Below are 18256 nucleotides of genomic sequence, written 5' to 3' on the forward strand. Positions count from 1 at the left end.
TTATAGCACCTTGAGGCTTTGGCGATGGTAGAAAGAGCTACTTCTGTCAGGAAGAACCTAAGTACATTATGTGTAACTGTTGGATGATGCATTTACCTATATTTGCATATAGTACAGTGTCATGTTTATGCCTATATGGTTTCTGCATTCTTATATCATTTGTATCTATGCTTTGTATTGTTTCAGAAATTTGTAAAATAGAGAGTTGAAAAAAAAAGAGTTCAATTGAGGAGCATACAGCAGTCTTTCCATGGCACATTAAAACGACATCTACTTGACTTTGACCTACAACAATCTATCTTAACTTTATTAAAGAATTTACCCCTTGAGCCTGGGTTCACACTTCTGCGGTTGCGGCATGTCACATGTGATTCGCACAGGAACTGCACTGCATTCCTGTGCAAATCACATGCAAATTCTGTGCAGTGCAATTTGAGCCATACATTTTGTATGGCTTAAATCGCACCGCATCCGCACCAAAAACGTGCAGGACCCTTTTTTTGGTCCGCACTAGAATCGGATCACATGAATATTCACACCCATTTGATCCGATTCTACATATCTCAGTGCGTTTTGTGGACTGATTTCGAGGTGTTAACTTAGCATACACACTCGCAGCGGTTCGCATGAACGGGGTGCGATTCTGATGTGGTGCGGAATTAACACAGAATCCACTGCAAATTCCACACCGCATCAATGTGAGCCCAGGTTAAAAGCCCTTGTTTATTGGTTACCACCCTGCATAGCTCCTGTCACATAAGAGATCTACTGATATTTACACAGTCATTGGCTTAATCTTAGCTAAATCCTAATAATGTATGATTGCTCAGAGATGTTTTTAAATAATAAAATATTAGCTCACATCCAGCTTATATTGAATGTATTGTTTGTTAAAATTATAATCAATTACACTTACAATAGGTTGGCCATAGGGGGATTGAAATTCCTTTCTGAACAGGCCAACTTTCAACGGGAAAAAAAAAAAACGGGGGCCAGCTTTACATTGGCAAGCAGAAGTAGTTTCTGAACCCATCACAAATATATCTCCTGGTTCTGAAATGTGTTGTATATCAGCGCACATGTAATAGTAGTTTTCTTTAAAACAATGTTTAATTGTAAATCTAATTTTGTCTATATTCTGCGCAAGGACTTTTGAAAATTTTAAATATTTATTAACATCATTGGATTACAGTTTTATTAGCGCTTTTATCTAAAATTGTAGGTTACAAAAGATTGCAATTTCTCCCTCCTCTGTCACCAATGTATATATATTTTGAGAAAGTTTTAATTCATTTATGCATTTGTGTATTTATTTAGTTATGTATGTATTTATTGTTAAGTGCAGATTTTCTAAATTGTATACATACAGAAGATATATAATGAAGACTGAAAACATTTTCAGATGTAAAAAAAAAAGTAAATCATTTCCCTGATGCTACCTAACAATAGAGTTGTCCATTATTTAACAATGTCATTAGCCTCAAAGAAGGTTACCTACGGTATTTGTTTAGTATGATGTATCAAAGAAATTCTTTATATTACACATGTTTCAATTTAAATTAGATATTTTCTTTTGTAGTGAGTAGCAGACAGTGACTGTTATACATTCCACCAAATAGAACTTTCCAAATAAATAATGTACATAACTACGGTAACCTTTTGTATTTTTAAATAGGCCACACACATATATCATTTCCATCAAACTGGAAAGAATTGGAGTGCATTTTTCTTTGACAGTGCTTGACATTTGCTGTTTATTTTTTAATCAAACTTCTAATCAGAAAATAATTCACATTTTAGAGCTTTAAATGTTCAATAATAATAATAATAATAATAATAATAAAAAAAAAAATAGGCTTGCATGCTACAGCCATGATACAAATAATCACAGATCAGAAAATGTAAAGTACTGGAAAATGAAAAGATTGCTCTCATAGGGTTGACATCACTGCTTTTGAATGAATAAATAAATAATGAAAAAAAATTATTCGTGTTCGGAATATATATATTATAATATATATATTTATTTTACATGAGTGAGAATCAGGAACACAAGCTGATTAAAAAGACAATAAAAATACAATTAATCCCACAAGTGTAACATACTTTTATATACATAGATGTATGCGTTTTCCTTATGCCTTTGCATAATAAAAATGAATAGAATGGTCACTCCACACAGAAGTAAAAGATTTCTGGTGATGTCTGGTCAGTCCAACCCTGGCATCCTATTTATTTTGGATACTCCATAAGCCAAATCTATGACTTTTTTCCTGTCTACCTGGGAGATTTTGGTGTTCCCACCCACCTTTTTGTTTTCCAAAGACTTCCTAGTGCTTCCTTCATACTATAATTGGATCAAGCAGGGAGAGTGCAAGCCCCCAATAAAAGGTGTGCAGCCCCAGGAACTCAAGTACAATAGTGTACAGCATCTGCTAAAATGTGAGACATTTTGGTTGAACTGAGCCTTTAAGTGGATTCCCTTAATGTCTAAGCACAAGAACAAAAATATAATACTGTATATTGCAGCTTATGAAGCCTTAGGATTGGTTCACACTAGCCGACTCCAACGGTGTGCAATTTTCAGTGCGACTTTGGAGTCCAACTTTGATACGACTTTTACACTCTCTGGCACTAAAGCCATATCAAAGTTGCATCAAAGTAGTGCAGGAACCTTTTCTGAAGTCACAGCAAATTCAGTAGTGTCAATTGGAACAGCTCTCACAGAGATACATGGCATTTCACATGTCCTGCGACTTTGCGTCACACAAGTTGGATCCAGGGGCGGACTGACCATTTGGAAACTCGGGCACTGCCCAAGGGCCCGGGGTCAGTAGGGGGCCCCATGAGATGCCCCTGGTACCTTTTTCATAGGCTTTTTTCAGCTTGGGCAAAGACACAGGAGCCCCATGATCCCCTATTGCCCGGGGGCCCCATGAGTTGTCAGTCCGCCCCTGGTTGGATCCTAATTTTGCTTCCACACTGAGGAGTTTCTGCAGTGCTTTTGCATTAAAAAAAAAAGTGCCAGAAAAGCTGAAGAAAAATGCTTCCCTATGCATGTCTTCACACTGGTCTGCTGCGGTGTAAAAAAATCTTGCTTACTGTATTTTTGCAGCATATTTGGTTGGTTAAAAAATACAGAAAATGCACCACCCTATTCAAATGCACTCAAAACACTGCAATAACGCAGCTGTGTTGCGTTTTTAATGCAGTTTTTGAGTCGCATGTCCTGTTAAAAATCGCACCGCAATTGCGGTAAGATCGTGGCAAAAACGCATATGCGTTTTTACTGTGTTTTTGCTACGGATCAGTGTGAAAGTGCCCTAAGTTGCAGGAGTGTTAACCGAGCCTTAGATGTAGTGTCTTCATTAGTTTGCTTTTTTCAGGCTTGTTCTTATTTTCACGTGGCAATTCCTGTCTTAGGATGGCTACACTCACTTCACTGTATCTATGGAAGAGCAGCATGCTACGGGCGGTTTCATTATATTTTCCCATACCCTTATTTGTAGCAACAGAATTTCTTCAAAAACAACTATCTTCAGAGATTACCGTACTTTCCTAAGAAACCTAAAAATCATTGAATTCTTTAGATATTGTTTTTGCCCCTATATACAGAAATATGATTGTTTTTTATGTGTATTAAATCTTACTGCTACAGAATCATTTCTATCCTAGATTGTAAGCTCCAAGGAGCAGGGTCCTCCTATCCCTCTTGTATTGACTATATTGTTGCTGTATTGTCTCCTGTTATATTGTAAAGAACTGAGCAAACTGTTGGTGCTATATAAATCCTGTATAATAATATATGGCCACCATGTCTTTTCTGATTCTCTACTTTCAAAAGGAAGCCAAATGAGCTATTCAATTAATGCTCAAATAGCTACTCCTTAAAGAATTAGTGCACTTGTTCTTCCCCGGGACCCCCAGCATTCTAGTGATTGAACACACCTAAAATCTTCCTGGTGATGGTTGCTGAGTGGTCTTCCTGCTCACCTGAAAAGCAACACGGTGCGTGTCCCCTGGTAGCACAAGAGACCTGCACTCTATTCACTTCTGTGAAGGTTTTAAAGTTCTTGCATTGCTCTGATTTTGAAGTAAACAGAGTCCAGGTACAAGTTGCACAGTGCAGGAGTGAGCAGATTCAGAGAAGGTGCTGTGCTGATAAAGTGTCGCATGACAATCGCTGGACATGCATGTTAGGCAAGTATGTGATATTACAGGAGAAGGGGAGCCCAAGAGAAATGCTTTAAAAGATCACTTAATATTTAAAGTGAACCTCCCAGTATATGAGAAATATGACAGCTGCCATTATTGGCTGAGCTGAAACAAGCATGAAGTCTGCAACATGTAATTGATCTTCATGCTTGTTCCAGGTCTGTTAGATAGGTTAGCTCTGGTGTAGAAGCTAGGAGGATCAGGATGACCCTGAAACTAATGTAATGGACCCTAATATCCAAGTTAGCAAGGGAATTTTCCATGTTCTATATTGACAGGTCTAAAAGCTAGAGCAATAAATTATGCAGAAGAAGAAAAATGGACTTACATCTGCAATATATTTGAAGCCACACAAGGAAAAGTAGAAGTTCCATGATATCTCTGGATGGTCATAGCTGATCTAACTGTTTGCTGTGAATGCAGGAAACCCAGATATGACAGCTGGTGACACACACACGGTCCCTTTCACACTAACTTCCTCTTCATGTTCGTCATCTCAAAGAAAAAATCTAGTTTGCTGAGTTCATTCAATTACCATCCTCTTTGCATCTCTGATCATAACTAGGATGTGGTTATGTAAATATTCAGTTAGCTAGAAAATTGTATATAATCAGTACATTTATATCACATCATCTGTTTGAAAGAATTTTTCAGTTATTAAAGACAAGTCTCTGCCAATAGCCAAAGTATTTATATTGTCAATTGACTGAAAAAAAACCCGAACCAGAAAAACTAATGGGGCTTTAAAAGGTATCAAACCATACCAATAAACTTGAACTGAACAAATATAGGAACAGTAGATACAATTGAACACCTTTTATTAGGTTAAAAAACCATGCATAGGTGGAGCATATTCAACAGACATAGACAGAGAACCATAAAAATAAAATACAGAAAGTAAGACCTGGTCACAGTAAATTGTTGCTGATGTCCTAGACTTAAACGGCGTCACGGGTATCAGCTGCAAAAAACAGCAGCCATAGCCTTAGAGCAAATAGGCTGATGATGATTTTTCGCCCAGTAAATAGATACCAGACATGTCAAGATTTAAAATTGCACACACCTGTGAAATGGCCACAAACTACAGTACCTAAAATTCTCCATAGGTGATGCTTTAAAAGCCTTTACAGCAGGGGTGTCCAACCTTTTGACTCTCCTTGGCCAAATTAGAAGAAGAGGAAAACACTATATAACATACGACAATAATTGCTGATAGTCCCAAAATGCAATAGAACTCTAACCAGGTCACTGAGAATTTATGAAGCCGTTGAGTAATTATCCTTTGGTTTAAGTGTACCACAATCAAAAACCTCCCATGTAACAGAGAAAAACACGAGTTTCCATTTGCATGTATGTGCGGGGAGGCAAGTGTGCTTTTCAATTTTATTTACATTTATTGCTTTTACCCTTTTTTTTTTCATTTACTGTTAGGAGGCTAACAAACCCACTTGTGATAGCTTTGGGCAGGTAACAGGTACTCTTTATGGAGATATTAGGGTACTATTAGGCCCTTGATGTCTCCTTTGCCCTCCAAAGCAGCTAACCAATCACTGACATGTAACAGCCAGGGAATGACAGCTCTGAAGCCATACGTGACAAAATATTTGTAGCTTCCAGCTTCATTCATCACAGAGAACAGATGTTCCTCCATCTCCTCTGTCTTCACACAATGATAAGAGGAGAAAATATGGCTCATTACCAGGACCAGTAGCCTACAACCAGCCTAATACATAATACATAGTACAAAAAATGGTATGTTGAAAAGAGTCCTTATAAGTCCTTATTGTTCTTACAAAGTCCTTATAAGTCCTTAGGTTCTACAGATTCCAAACGTTCGTAAAAAGCACAGGTGGCAGCCATCCACACAGTGTGACCAGCTCTGTAAAGGAACATGGAAAAGAAGAAAGGGAGACGCCAGCTAAGTGCAATTAGTATGTAGGAAGGTTTATTAAAATCGGTTAAAAACACTCACAAGATAGCCGAGTTTCAAGGCTTTCAATATAGGTACACCACTCACTCCATTCTGCAGAAACCACTGGTATAAGCCAGGCTGGGAGATGGAGAAAGATGGCCGCCCCGTGTACCTCAGGAAGTGCCCCAGAACCAGCTTGGAATGCGTAGGTGGACGTGATGTCACCGGAAGGAGGAGAATATTGGGATCAGGATCAGGCTGCGAACTCGGAGCAGCTGGCTCCTTCTACAGGCATGGGGCTGCATTGTTACTACTGTCCTTATATAGTGAGCGAAGGGAAGGAGGGAGGAACAGTGCAGTGGGACCACAAGGATCAGCGGACCAAGAAACCTTGACATTATTAGATATTCAGGGAGCATACTCAAAGAAAATAACCTGATGCCTAAACAATATTACCAAGAAAAAAATATAATTAATAGATTAAGAGCATAATTACACATGAGTAAAAAGGAGAAGAATGTTACAAGCAAGTGTACAATCATTTCCAAAAAGGTCTCCTCAGCTGCACTTTCCCGTGGTGGCCTCTTCTGGACTCACTCGCCCAGACCAAGTGGACGAAAAGGTGGTGGAGTTGGACTTCTTTCCCCACAAAGCACATTCTAGGTTCCTCCTACACCACCCTCTCTTTCCCTCTGCTCTTTTGAAGCTCACTGTATTCGTGTCTTTTCTCCTGTTTGTCTGAGGAACGCAGTCATCTACCGGCCTCCTGGCCCAGTTTCGCACTTTCTTTATGACTTCTTGGTATGGCTACCGTACTTTCTCTCCTCTGAGGTGCCTGCCATCATCCTTGGTGACTTTAACATCCCAGTCAATGTTAGCACCTCAGCCGCTTCTCAACTACTCAACCTAACCTCCTGTTTTATCCTAACACAATGGACCAAACCACCACCCACTCTAACGGCAGCAGCCTTTACCTTGTATTCTCCTACCTATGCACTCCCTGTAACCTCTCTAACACCCCTTTTCCTCTCTCTGATCACAGCTTTATCATCTTCACACAGCTTCACACTCTTCCTGTCTCCTACTTCCCATGTCTGAAACCAAGAAACCTCCACCACCTCAGCCCTGATATTTTCACTCTGCTACTGAGTGCCTCTATGATAAAATTGCACTCCTGTCCTGCCCAGACCTGGCCACATCTGCCTACAACAACTTACCATCATCCTTCCTGGACGCACTTGCTCCTCTCTCTACACATAGAACCAAGACCCATGCCTTGCCTGTCACAACCCTGACAAACAGATGACACCAGAAGTCAAACTAAATCCCTGCAAGACTTCACCATCTACAAATCCGCCATTCTCAAATACAACTCTGGCCTCCACACTGCTAAACAAACCTACTACAACATTCTCATCAAAACCCTCTCATCCAATCCTTGTCAACTCTTTTCTACCCTTAATTCCTTACTCCACTCCCACTGCCACCACCCACCAACTTACTTACTGCACAGGAGATTGCCAGTCAGCTCAAGAACAAGATTGATACAATTTGTGATGAGATATCCAGTGTCAAGGTTCCTCCTCCAACCAACATACCAGGGCCAAAACCACACTCAACAGTCTCCTCCATTAATCCTGTTACCACAGAGGAAGTTACCAAACTCCTTTCCAAGGCTCACTTCACCAGCTGTCCCCTGGACCCTGTCCCCTCATGATTATTGCAGCATCCTTCTTTCCTTCTTGCTCTAGCCCAGGGGTAGGCAACCTGCGGCTCTCCAGCTGTTGCAGGACTACAAGTTCCATCATGCCTCTGCAAGTCATAGCTGTAACTGTCAGTTTTGTAATGTTGCAATGCCTCATGGGAAATGTAGTTCCACAACAGCTAGAGAGCCGCAGATTGCCTACCCCTGCTCTAGCCTAAACTCTCTTACCCACATCTTCAACCTCTCACTCTCCACGGGCACCTTTCCCTCCCCGCTCAAACATGCACTGGTTACTCCATACTTAAAAATCCCTTGCTGGACCCCACCTATTTGTATAACTTAAGACCCATCTCCCTTCTCCCGTTTGCCTCCAAGCTTCTCAAGCACCTTGTTCACAACCGTATGAATTGCTACCTGACTGACAACAACCTTCTTGATCTCCTACAGTCTGCCTTCTGTTCAGTGTCTCCAGTAGATTTCCAGTCCACATGTCCTCTAGTGACTGGAGTGTGCCCTGTATGTTCAGTTTCTCTAGTACATTCCCAGTCCACGTGTCCTCTAGTGACTACAGTGTGCCCAGTATGTTCAGTTTCTTCAGTACATTTCCAGTCCACGTGTCCATTTTTCCATTTCAAATTGCCATTAGAATCAATTAATCCAATTTCTTCCATTGTAGATGAGTTTTTACAGCAAGGAATTTTAAAGAAAGTACAATCAGTGGTGAATAATTGTATTTGGCCTATCAAAGCTGATAATTCATATTCTTTATCAGTTGATTTCAGGACATTGAACAAATGCATCACAAATAACAAATCTATTGTTCCTGATTGTAACATAATGTCACATCTGGATGCCAAGGCCAAAATATTCTCTGTACTTGAAATCGCCAATAGCCATTTGTCAGTACCCTTAGCTAAGAGTTGTCAATATAAACTTGCCTTTAGCTTCAACAAAGAAATGTATACATTCACAAGATTAGCCCCAGGCTTAGATTTAAGTGATGGAATTGTTCATGAGTATTTGGGAAAAATATTATCTAAATTCTCTAGGCCAGAATGTATTGTCCAGCATGTAGACAAGCTTCTCTTGTCTACACAAAATATAGCTGAACATATCACTCTTTTGTCTGAAATATTTACGTTGTTACAAACAGCAGGATTGAAATTGAATACAGAGAAAGTTCAGTTGATGAAAAGACAGGTGGAATTCCTTCATATGCAAATTAGTCATGGACAGAGACAGTTGTTGCAAGAAAAAGTTAGAACTATTTCTGCTTATCCAATTCCAACAAATCGCAAGGCTTTGCATCAGTTTTTGAGCGAAGTAAATCATTGTAAAGATTTTATACCCAATTTTGCAGAGAAGTCTAGATCATTATTTGATCGTTTGAGACAAAAAGATGGTGTATTGGAACAATGGGATCAAACTGAGAAAGAAGCTTTTGAACTATTGAAATGGGATTTGCAGAATGCTACTACATTAAATACTGTTGAGTTTTGTAGTAAAATTCCTTTTGTTTTAGAAACCAATGTTTCCAATAATGCAATCTCAGCAACTTTGTCACAATTAAAAGAAGGTAATCAGAAAATAATAGGTTTCTTCTCAAGAACTTTGACAAATATGGAGAAAAACTTTGATGCACATATGAAAAAATTGTTAAGTGTTTTCTTTGCAGTCAAAATAACTGAGCACATTGTGAGGTCTAATCAGATCATATTACAGACACCTGATTCATCACTGAAACTCCTAGAGGGAGATGGTTCAACAGAAAATTATCGTGAAAATTATCCTATATGGTACAAAACACTGTCATCCAAACACATTCAGATAGATGTAACAAAAAGACATTTTCAGGAAAACATACCAACACATGTTTGTACAGCTGTAGGTGAGAAGTTTGTACCTCATGTTTTCAACATAGGAACTGAGAAAAGTTTGAAACCAGTATGTATTACTGCAGATCAGTCTTACACTACAAGAAGTGAGCCAATACAGAAAACAGTTACGCATTTTTCCAATGTTATAGAGATAAGATCAAAGGCATGATCCTTTGTCATCTCTGGGTTGATACAAAACCTTTCTTTGGTTTTGAAACCAAGGTTTTGAATCATGACCAATAATGGAGATGTAGCGTCCTGTTATATTTATTTTTGTTTATTTCTGGTACATATATAGCGTCGTCAATTGTAGTACTTTTTACATATATAGTACATTCACATAAGTCTCTAACCCTCAAGAGGTGTATAATCTAAGTTCCCTAACTCACAGTCATACATACACATACTAGGGCCAATTTAGATAGGAGCAATTCTCCTACCAACATGACTTTGGAGTGTAGGAGGAAACCGGAGTACCTGGAGGAAACTCACACAAGCACAGAGAGAACATGTAAACTCCAGGCAGGTGATGCCATGGTTGGGATTTGCATCAGCAACCCTAGTATTGTCAGGCGGAAGTGCCCGCATTCTAAAATAGAACACTACAAGTCAATAAGAAGTGTTATAATCAAAATATGTCTTCCATGTCATGACTAGAAATGTTTGTGATTGTGATATGTAATGTTAACAGATAAATGTAAGAGGATTAATCAATGTAAAATTATCAATGCCAAAATAATGATACTGCATTTCTGTTACAGGAAATGACCTAAGAGTAACTGTTAAAGGAAGAAAACTCAAATATTTCTAAACCTTTCAGATGATAATACATTTTCCAAGAAGGAAATTTATTCTGGAAGAAGCTTTGCAACAAGAATTTCATTCATCATAGTTTTTGTTGTTCTTTTTATGTTCATTAAAGTTATTTTAACTTTACAGAGCGCTAGAAGAAGACAAGACATCTCAAGGCATCTCATAGAGGAAGAACTTATAAAACAATTGACTTTTGACTACTGATGAAATAATTCATTCATCAGATATATTGGTTTTTTTTTGTGTGTACATTTTATTTTGACATAATATGTTTACCATATCAAGATGAGATCAGTTTTCACATGAACATTTGCAATCACACACTATGTATTTTCAGAAGTGAAAGGGTTAAACTTTTGTTACAACAGAGTCACTCTACTTAGTTAGAACATCTGTTGTTAATTAAGCTAGAGATACGTTTTTCTAAGGTACATATAGAAAAACTTAGGCAAGCTTTACATTGTTATATGTATGTTTTTTTAAAAAAAAATCATTTGATATACATGTATGGATTGAAGTTAGAGAACATATGTTATGTTTAAATGTTGATAAGGTAATTTGAAAAATGTATGGATTATAGAACTGTGTGCTACACACATTTTGGAGGGAAAATATGAAACATCTATTTTTTAAGTGACATATTTTAAAGTATTGTACTATAATGTTAGTTATACATTTATTAAGGGGATGAATTATTTGGTGAAAGGAAAGGAAAATAATAAGGGTAAAAATATTTTTATGTGATACATAACAAAAGGTTTATCAAAGAATTTGTTTTCCTATTATAGAATCAAATTAAAGATATGTTCAGATCAATTATCTTAAGATCCAAAAACGCATGAATGGATACGAAAGTGACGAGAATGTGTATAAATGGATTAAGATAAGGAAAATGATTAAGATTCGATAAAATCGATCATTTTGAGAGGGAAATGTTAGAAGCTTTCCTTAACCTAATATCTAATATCTTCTTATTAACAGTACTAACATAAGTATGAATGAGTTGGATCTTAATAGAATAATTGAGTTATTATATTTATATTTGTTCTAGATTGGGAAAAGTAAGTAATTAGACTTCATAGTCTGTGAATATACATATGAACATATATCTTGGGTTTTTTCTTTACATTCAAGCCACACATATGGTAGCAATTGGTCTAGCCATCCTCCCCCATCTATGTAAGAGATAAAGTTACACTCAGACTTTGAGAGAAGTAGACTGGAGGTTTGTTATATATACACATCTGTTTCCAATTATCTTTGTGGGACTACAAGTATACCAGCCCATTTTTAGGAGTTGGTGGGGGCTGGATTGCTTTTTCTAGAGCAGGACAAAGGTTTAAAGCACACATTCTTTGGGCAGCAAGGCGAAGGGAGCTGCTTGCTCATATCCACACACATTCATATTATACACACACAATTACATACAATTTTATTATTAAGAACTTAACTATACTTTTTGGACTTTATTTAAACATTCTGTATTCCAATATTTTATTTCTAATTTTATGCAACATTATAATTAAATCATCTTTTTGAGTTTATGCAAGAAGTGGAAGGACTTTCTATTTGAACATTTCTCATCAATACAAGTTAATAAAATATCGAGACAATACGATATTTTACAGGGTGTGTGGGAGGGGTGGCGGTGGTTGCAGTGACAAGCAGCGATCTCCTCTATGGCTTTCAATGAAGCAGCTGGAAGCCACGCCTCCTCCTCTCCCTCCTGCGGCTTTCAGCTGCTTCATTGAAAGCCTTACAGGAAATCGCTGCTTGTCACCGCAACCACTGCCACCCCTCCCACACACCCCTAGTCCCGCCGCTGCTCGCCGGCTCCACCTTATTTCCACTCGTGGGCAAGTGGAAATTTCGAAGGCTGCAGCCTGCAGGGATGGTTGGCAACTCTCCTCTGGGGGGTTCAGACCCCCCTGACACCCCCCTCCCCTTATCTACGCCCCTGTGCTAGACTCATACACCTTACCAATCGATCAGTGACTGCTGCCTCTCTCTGCCAATCCCTTCATTGGCTTCCACTAACCCAACGTATAAGATTCAAAATACTAACCACAACATACAAAGCTATCCGCAACACTTCCCCTATCACCAACCTCATCCTTATATATCGTCCAAATTTCCCGCTCCTCTCCTCCCAAGACATCTTGCTCTCTAGCTCCCTCGCCACTTCCTCCCACGCTTGCCTCCAGGATTTCTCCAGAGCCTCTCCCATTCTCTGGAACTCCCTACCGCAGTATGTCTGGTCAGCCCCCACCCTGTCTGCCTTTAAGCGATCTTTGAAAACTCAAAGTGTTAGTTGTTTTCGTCCCTGGCCTCTTGTGTAATGCAGAAATGAGTCATAGGTACAAATCCAAATCTTTTCTGCTTTCTTGATAAAAATTTCATTTATTCTGCAGGAAGTTTGTAAGCCGTGTACCGGGGTGGGCTCCCCAGGATACAGTGAAGTCACGAACAAGGAAAGCAACCCCAACACCAGCTTTTGCCACAACAGAATTTTACTTAGATGTGGCAAATAAGCACAACCACAAATGCTGGGAACATACAATAAATTTACATACACCCAGCCCAAAGGCTGAGATCCTTGTGCTGCACAGCATGGCACCTTCTGATGGATGAAGGTAGAAAGTGTAGTAATTTACCTACTGGTGGGCACAACTAAGCTGCCACGCCTTACCCGTTATTACCCTAAAAGAGCAGGAATCAGTGTATGGGTGTATGGTATGGGCTAGCCTGCGGTGCAGCACAACAGCTTACAATCTTACACAAATCTACAGGATTCCCCCTCCCATAACTGGTCCTGTAGCACATGCCTGAGTATTCCTTCTGAGCAAAACGCCAGTCTGGTTTGAGTTTGTGGGATTTTATCAGTTCTCCAATGTGAAATGTCACTTTAAGTTATGGAGTCCTTCCAATGATCAGTAACAACACTTGTGGCCTGACACAAACAGACACCCTAACTAACTAACTATAGACCTGGTCTCAGTCTATAGGCGCCAATACTGAAATGAGGTGCGTGCACGATCTTACCGACCCGGGTCTGCTTTGGATCCGCTGGTGACTCTGAACAGAACAAATGTCTCTCCAACAACCATGCGATATCACAGTATATGTTGCATTGTTCTTCTGCTCTCATCAGCATTCCTGGCAGCAATCTTCCTTTCTCTGAACAGGATCAGGGTCTTGGACACGACCAGCTTCACTTAGCCACAGCTCTGGTTACTGAGGGATGCATTTACACCTGGATGTCATCGGATTCTCAGCTCACACGGCCCCTTCGTTCAGCATCGTCCAAAACATGGCTGCAGTCTCCTCTTCCTGTTCACTAAACTCCATGTGAAAACCCCAACTCTTATTGAATATAGAAATATCTATGCAGTCTGAGGCTGTGTTAGAAAAACAGTGACGTCTTGTGGCTAAACCACAGAATGTCACTCCAGAACGTTTAATTTACTGCACACAAACAGTGTTCAAACAATGAGAGCTGTTTCCCCATCTCACAAGTTTCAAACCACAATGACCATGGATGAATGGATGTCTCACTGATCTACTGTAAATATTTCAGGAATCTGTGCCGTAGTCTGAGAAAATAAGGGTTTACACATTCTAATGGAGGCCATACATGGAACAATTTTATACTGTATATGATTTTGTTACTGATAAATTTACTGACCAATCAGAAATACGATCAGAAGATTGAAAAGATCATTTTATGCACCATACACTTATCATACCGAGATATCTATTTTCCTACAATTGGATTTTCCTTTCCAGACTTATCAGAATCATTTTTATTAAATTGATTGCTTTTGCTCAAAATCGATTGATGACACAGTATGCATTTGTTTGATAACTCACAGATCTAATCATATTATCCGATTCTGTGAAGAAGTACTTAATCAGATTGTTTTGTGTATGGCCACCATTAGAGGGAAAAAGGTGCTAGCTGAAACTTTCTTATATAAAGCACCCAGGTTCCCTATGTGCAGAAGTTGACTTTGTTATCACCACCGAGGCAAGCCCTACAGTTGCAAGAAAAAGTATGTGAACCCCTTGGGATTACGTGGAGTTTTCCCTGAATTGGGCATAAAATGTGCTCTGAACGTCATCTAAATCACAACAATAGAAGAACACAGTCTGTTGAACATAATACTACACAAACATTAGATGTTGCCATGGTTTAATTGCACATAACATGTAAACATTTACAGTGCAGGAGGAAAAAGTATGTGAGGCCCTAGCTTAATGACTTCTCCCAGAGCTAATTGGAGCCAGGAGTGAGCCAACCTTGACTCCAATCAGTGTGATGATATTGGATGTGTTGCTGACAGCTGTCCTGCCCTTAAAAAACACACACCTGTTTTGGGTTTACTGGTTTCAAGAAGCACTGTCTGATGTGAACCATGCCTCGCAGAAAAGAGCTCTCAGAAGACCTACGATCAAGAATTGTTGACTTGCATGAAGCTGGAAATGGTTACAAAAGTATCTCCAAAAGCCTTGATGTTCATGTGTCCACGGTAAGACAGACTGTGGCTGCAACAGCACAGAATACGCCTTCTGGAGTGGCCCAGTCAGAGTCCTGACCTCAATCCGATTGAAATGCTGTGGCATGACCTTAAGAGAGCAATTCACCCCAGACATCCCAAGAATATTGCTACACTGAAACAGTTTTGTGAAGAGGAGTGGTCCAAAATTACTCCAGATCGTTGTGCAGGTCTGATCTGCAACTACAGGAAATGTTTGGTTGAGGTTATTGCTGCCAAAGGAGGGTCAACCAGTTATTAAGTCCAAGGTTCACATACTTTTTCCTCCCTGCACTGTGAATGTTTACATGTTATGTGCAATTAAACCATGGCAACATCTAATGTTTGTGTAGTATTATGTTCAGCAGACTGTGTTCTTCTATTGTTGTGACTTAGATGATGTTCAGAGCACATTTTATGCCCAATTCATGCAAAACTCCACGTAATCCCAAGGGGTTCACATACTTTTTCTTGCAACTGTATATACCCATTTCAGCCATAACTTTATGACCACTGACTGGTTTAGTGAATAACATTAACTACCTTGTTACAATGGCATCTAAAAGTTGGTGGGATGTATTAGGCAACAAGTAAACATGTTGTCCCTGAAGTGGATGTGTTGAAAGCAGAAAAAATGGGTATTGCAGTTTGTTGTGTATGGGGCAGTGTAGCTGCCGATTGGTCAGGGATCCCATGCTGACCCACGTCCACATCTAAAAGCACCTACAATGGGCATGTGAGCATCAGAACTGGACCACGGAGCATTTGAAGAAAAAGATGGCCTGGTCTGATGAACCACATTTTCTTTTATATCCTGTGAATGGAAGAGTACATGTGTGTCATTTACCTGGGAAAGTGATGGCACCAGGATGCAGTATGGAAAGAAGGCAAGCTGGTGTAGGCAGTGTGATGCTTTGGGCAATGTTCTGCTGGGAGACCTTGGGTCCTGCCAATCATGTAGATGTTCTTTGACACGCAGCACCTACCTAAACATTGTTTCTGACAAAACACACCCCTTTATGGAAGCAGTATTCCCTGATGGCAGCGGCTTCTTTCAACAGGATAATGCTCCCTGCCACATTGTGAAAATGGTACAAGAATGGTTTGAGGAACACAACAGTGAGTTTGAGGTGTTGGCTTGGCCTCCAAATTCTACAGATCTTGGTGTAATTGATCATCTGTGGTATGTGTCTGAAACAAACTCTGACTCATGAAGGCCCCACCATGTGATTTACAGGACGTGAAGGATCTGCTGTTAATGGCTTGTGGTCAGTATACCTTCAGAGGTCTAGTGGCGACCATGCCTTGATGGGTCAGGGCTGTTTTGGTAGCAAAAAAGGGACTTACTCAATCTTAGGTGGATGCTATAAAATCTTTTGCCTGGCCATCATATATGTACAGTAGTTGTCTTAAAGCGGAGCTCCAGTCCCCCTAATAAATTTTTGTTAAAAGCAGATCCACGATGACCTTTCAAATAGCATTAACAATTTGAATAATTCATTAGTAAAAGCATTGTAATTACTTAGTATTTATTAAAAAAATTACCATGATCTCGGAAGCAGGCAGGTGCCATGATGGCTGTGGGCATCTGAAGCCCGCAGGTATTTATTTCCGGGAATCGGTGCTGCTGGCTATCCCAACATGCACCACTCGTTCTTGCGCCTGCGCAGTACAGACACTGATTGGCGCAACGTGTGTAGTACAGGTTGCCATAACAACGGTGGGGACGGCTGAAGTTCCCTCCCCCTGTCCTCATCAGTCAACCTGTACATTCGCGTCATTTCCGGTTTCCAAGTCCTGCGATTACAGGAAACCAAAGGACTCCTGGGATACAGGAAATGACATTCCAGGAGACCTTGCAAATCGCCTTACGACATCATCGCCTAGGCAGTCGGAACCGGAACTGCAGGCTTGCCGTGGATTTAAAGGTATGTATATTAAAAAAAAAATATCCAACTTGTTCTTTATTTCACAGAGACAACATAATCAGGTAAAGTATGAACAATGGGTGGAACTCCGCTTTAAGACAGGTTTTTTTAACTGTTTTCTGTTATAGCATTCACATAGTTTGAAACTTGTGATTTTGCACAATACAAAAGCAGATCTCTTTCTGTGTAATTCATTTGTACTACCAGTTTTGTATTCATTCACTGGTTTTCCTTTGTGGGCTAGTCTTGGAGCCCTGCACAAAATGGAAAGCATGTTTTCAGTTTTATTTCTTTATATACGGTACATTCTCCAGCTGTTTTAAAAATTGCAGCTCTCATTGCAATACTCACCTCATCTCCAGCACTGTCCCCTGTAGAAAGTCAGCTACACCGCCAATGACCAAATCAGGGTACAGGACCTTGGAAGCTAAATCGGGGTACAGGACCTTGGAAGCTAAATCGGGGTACAGGACCTCAGGAGCAGAGATGGGGTGCAAAACTTCTGGACTTGAGGCAGGGTGCAATACCAATGAAGTAGAGACTGGGTGCAAGGCATCTGGAACACAAACTGCTAGATTTCTGGAGCTGTTTTATGGTGCATGACCTCAGAAGCAGAAATGGGATGCAAGACTTTTGAAGCGGAGACAGACTGCAACATCTTTGAAACGATGGAGATGGGTTGCATGGCTTCTGCAATGAAGGCAGGGTGCAAAACCATTCAAACAGAGGCAGGGTGCTAGGCTTCTGGAACACAAACAGATAGACTTCTGCAGTGGATTTATTGTGCATAACACCAGAAGCAGAGACGGGATGTAAGATTCATGGAGCAGAGACAGGGTGCAAAGTATTTGGAACAGTGGCGGGAAACACAAAACCACAGAAACAAAAACAGGGTGCAGTGTTCCCGGAACAGAGTCAAAAAGCTGGACTTCTGGAGTAGATTCAGGATGCAGGACCTCAGAAGCAAAAACAAGATGCATGATTTCTGGAGCAGAGACGTACTTCTAAATCTTCGAACAGTGTCAGGGTGCAAAACCACTAAAGCAGAGACAGGGTGCAGGGCTTCTGGAATATAGTCAAACAGCTGGACTTCTGAAGTAGATTCAGTGTGCATGACTTCAGAACAGAGATAGGATACAGGGTCTTTGGAGCAGAGTTGGGGAGCTTTAAGGAAGGCTGTAGGACCCTACTGAGCTGAATGAGCAAGTTTGTCCAAAGGATGGATTGGACTTCTTGGGAAGAAGCTGGGACAAATTATTACAAAAATGTAC

The 18256-nt window shown here is 40.0% G+C and overlaps 1 protein-coding gene across 1 annotated transcript in view; it reads right to left on the reverse strand.

Annotated features, from left to right (window-relative positions):
- Window positions 1–4717, reverse strand: part of LOC149450741 (uncharacterized) — a 34263-nt gene extending 29546 nt beyond the window's left edge. Inside the window, exon 1 of the mRNA XM_089691597.1 lies at window positions 4544–4717. Coding sequence (XP_089547723.1) covers window positions 4544–4589 — 46 coding nt within the window. The 5' untranslated portion in view covers window positions 4590–4717. The remainder of the gene's footprint in view (window positions 1–4543) is intronic.
- Window positions 4718–18256: the final 13539 nt, after the last annotated feature.

The sequence above is a fragment of the Staurois parvus genome, unplaced genomic scaffold (genome assembly GCF_062004578.1).
Source record: "Staurois parvus isolate SC_StPar_1 unplaced genomic scaffold, SC_StPar_1.0 ptg000564l, whole genome shotgun sequence".
In the NCBI taxonomy this organism is placed as follows: domain Eukaryota; kingdom Metazoa; phylum Chordata; class Amphibia; order Anura; family Ranidae; genus Staurois; species Staurois parvus.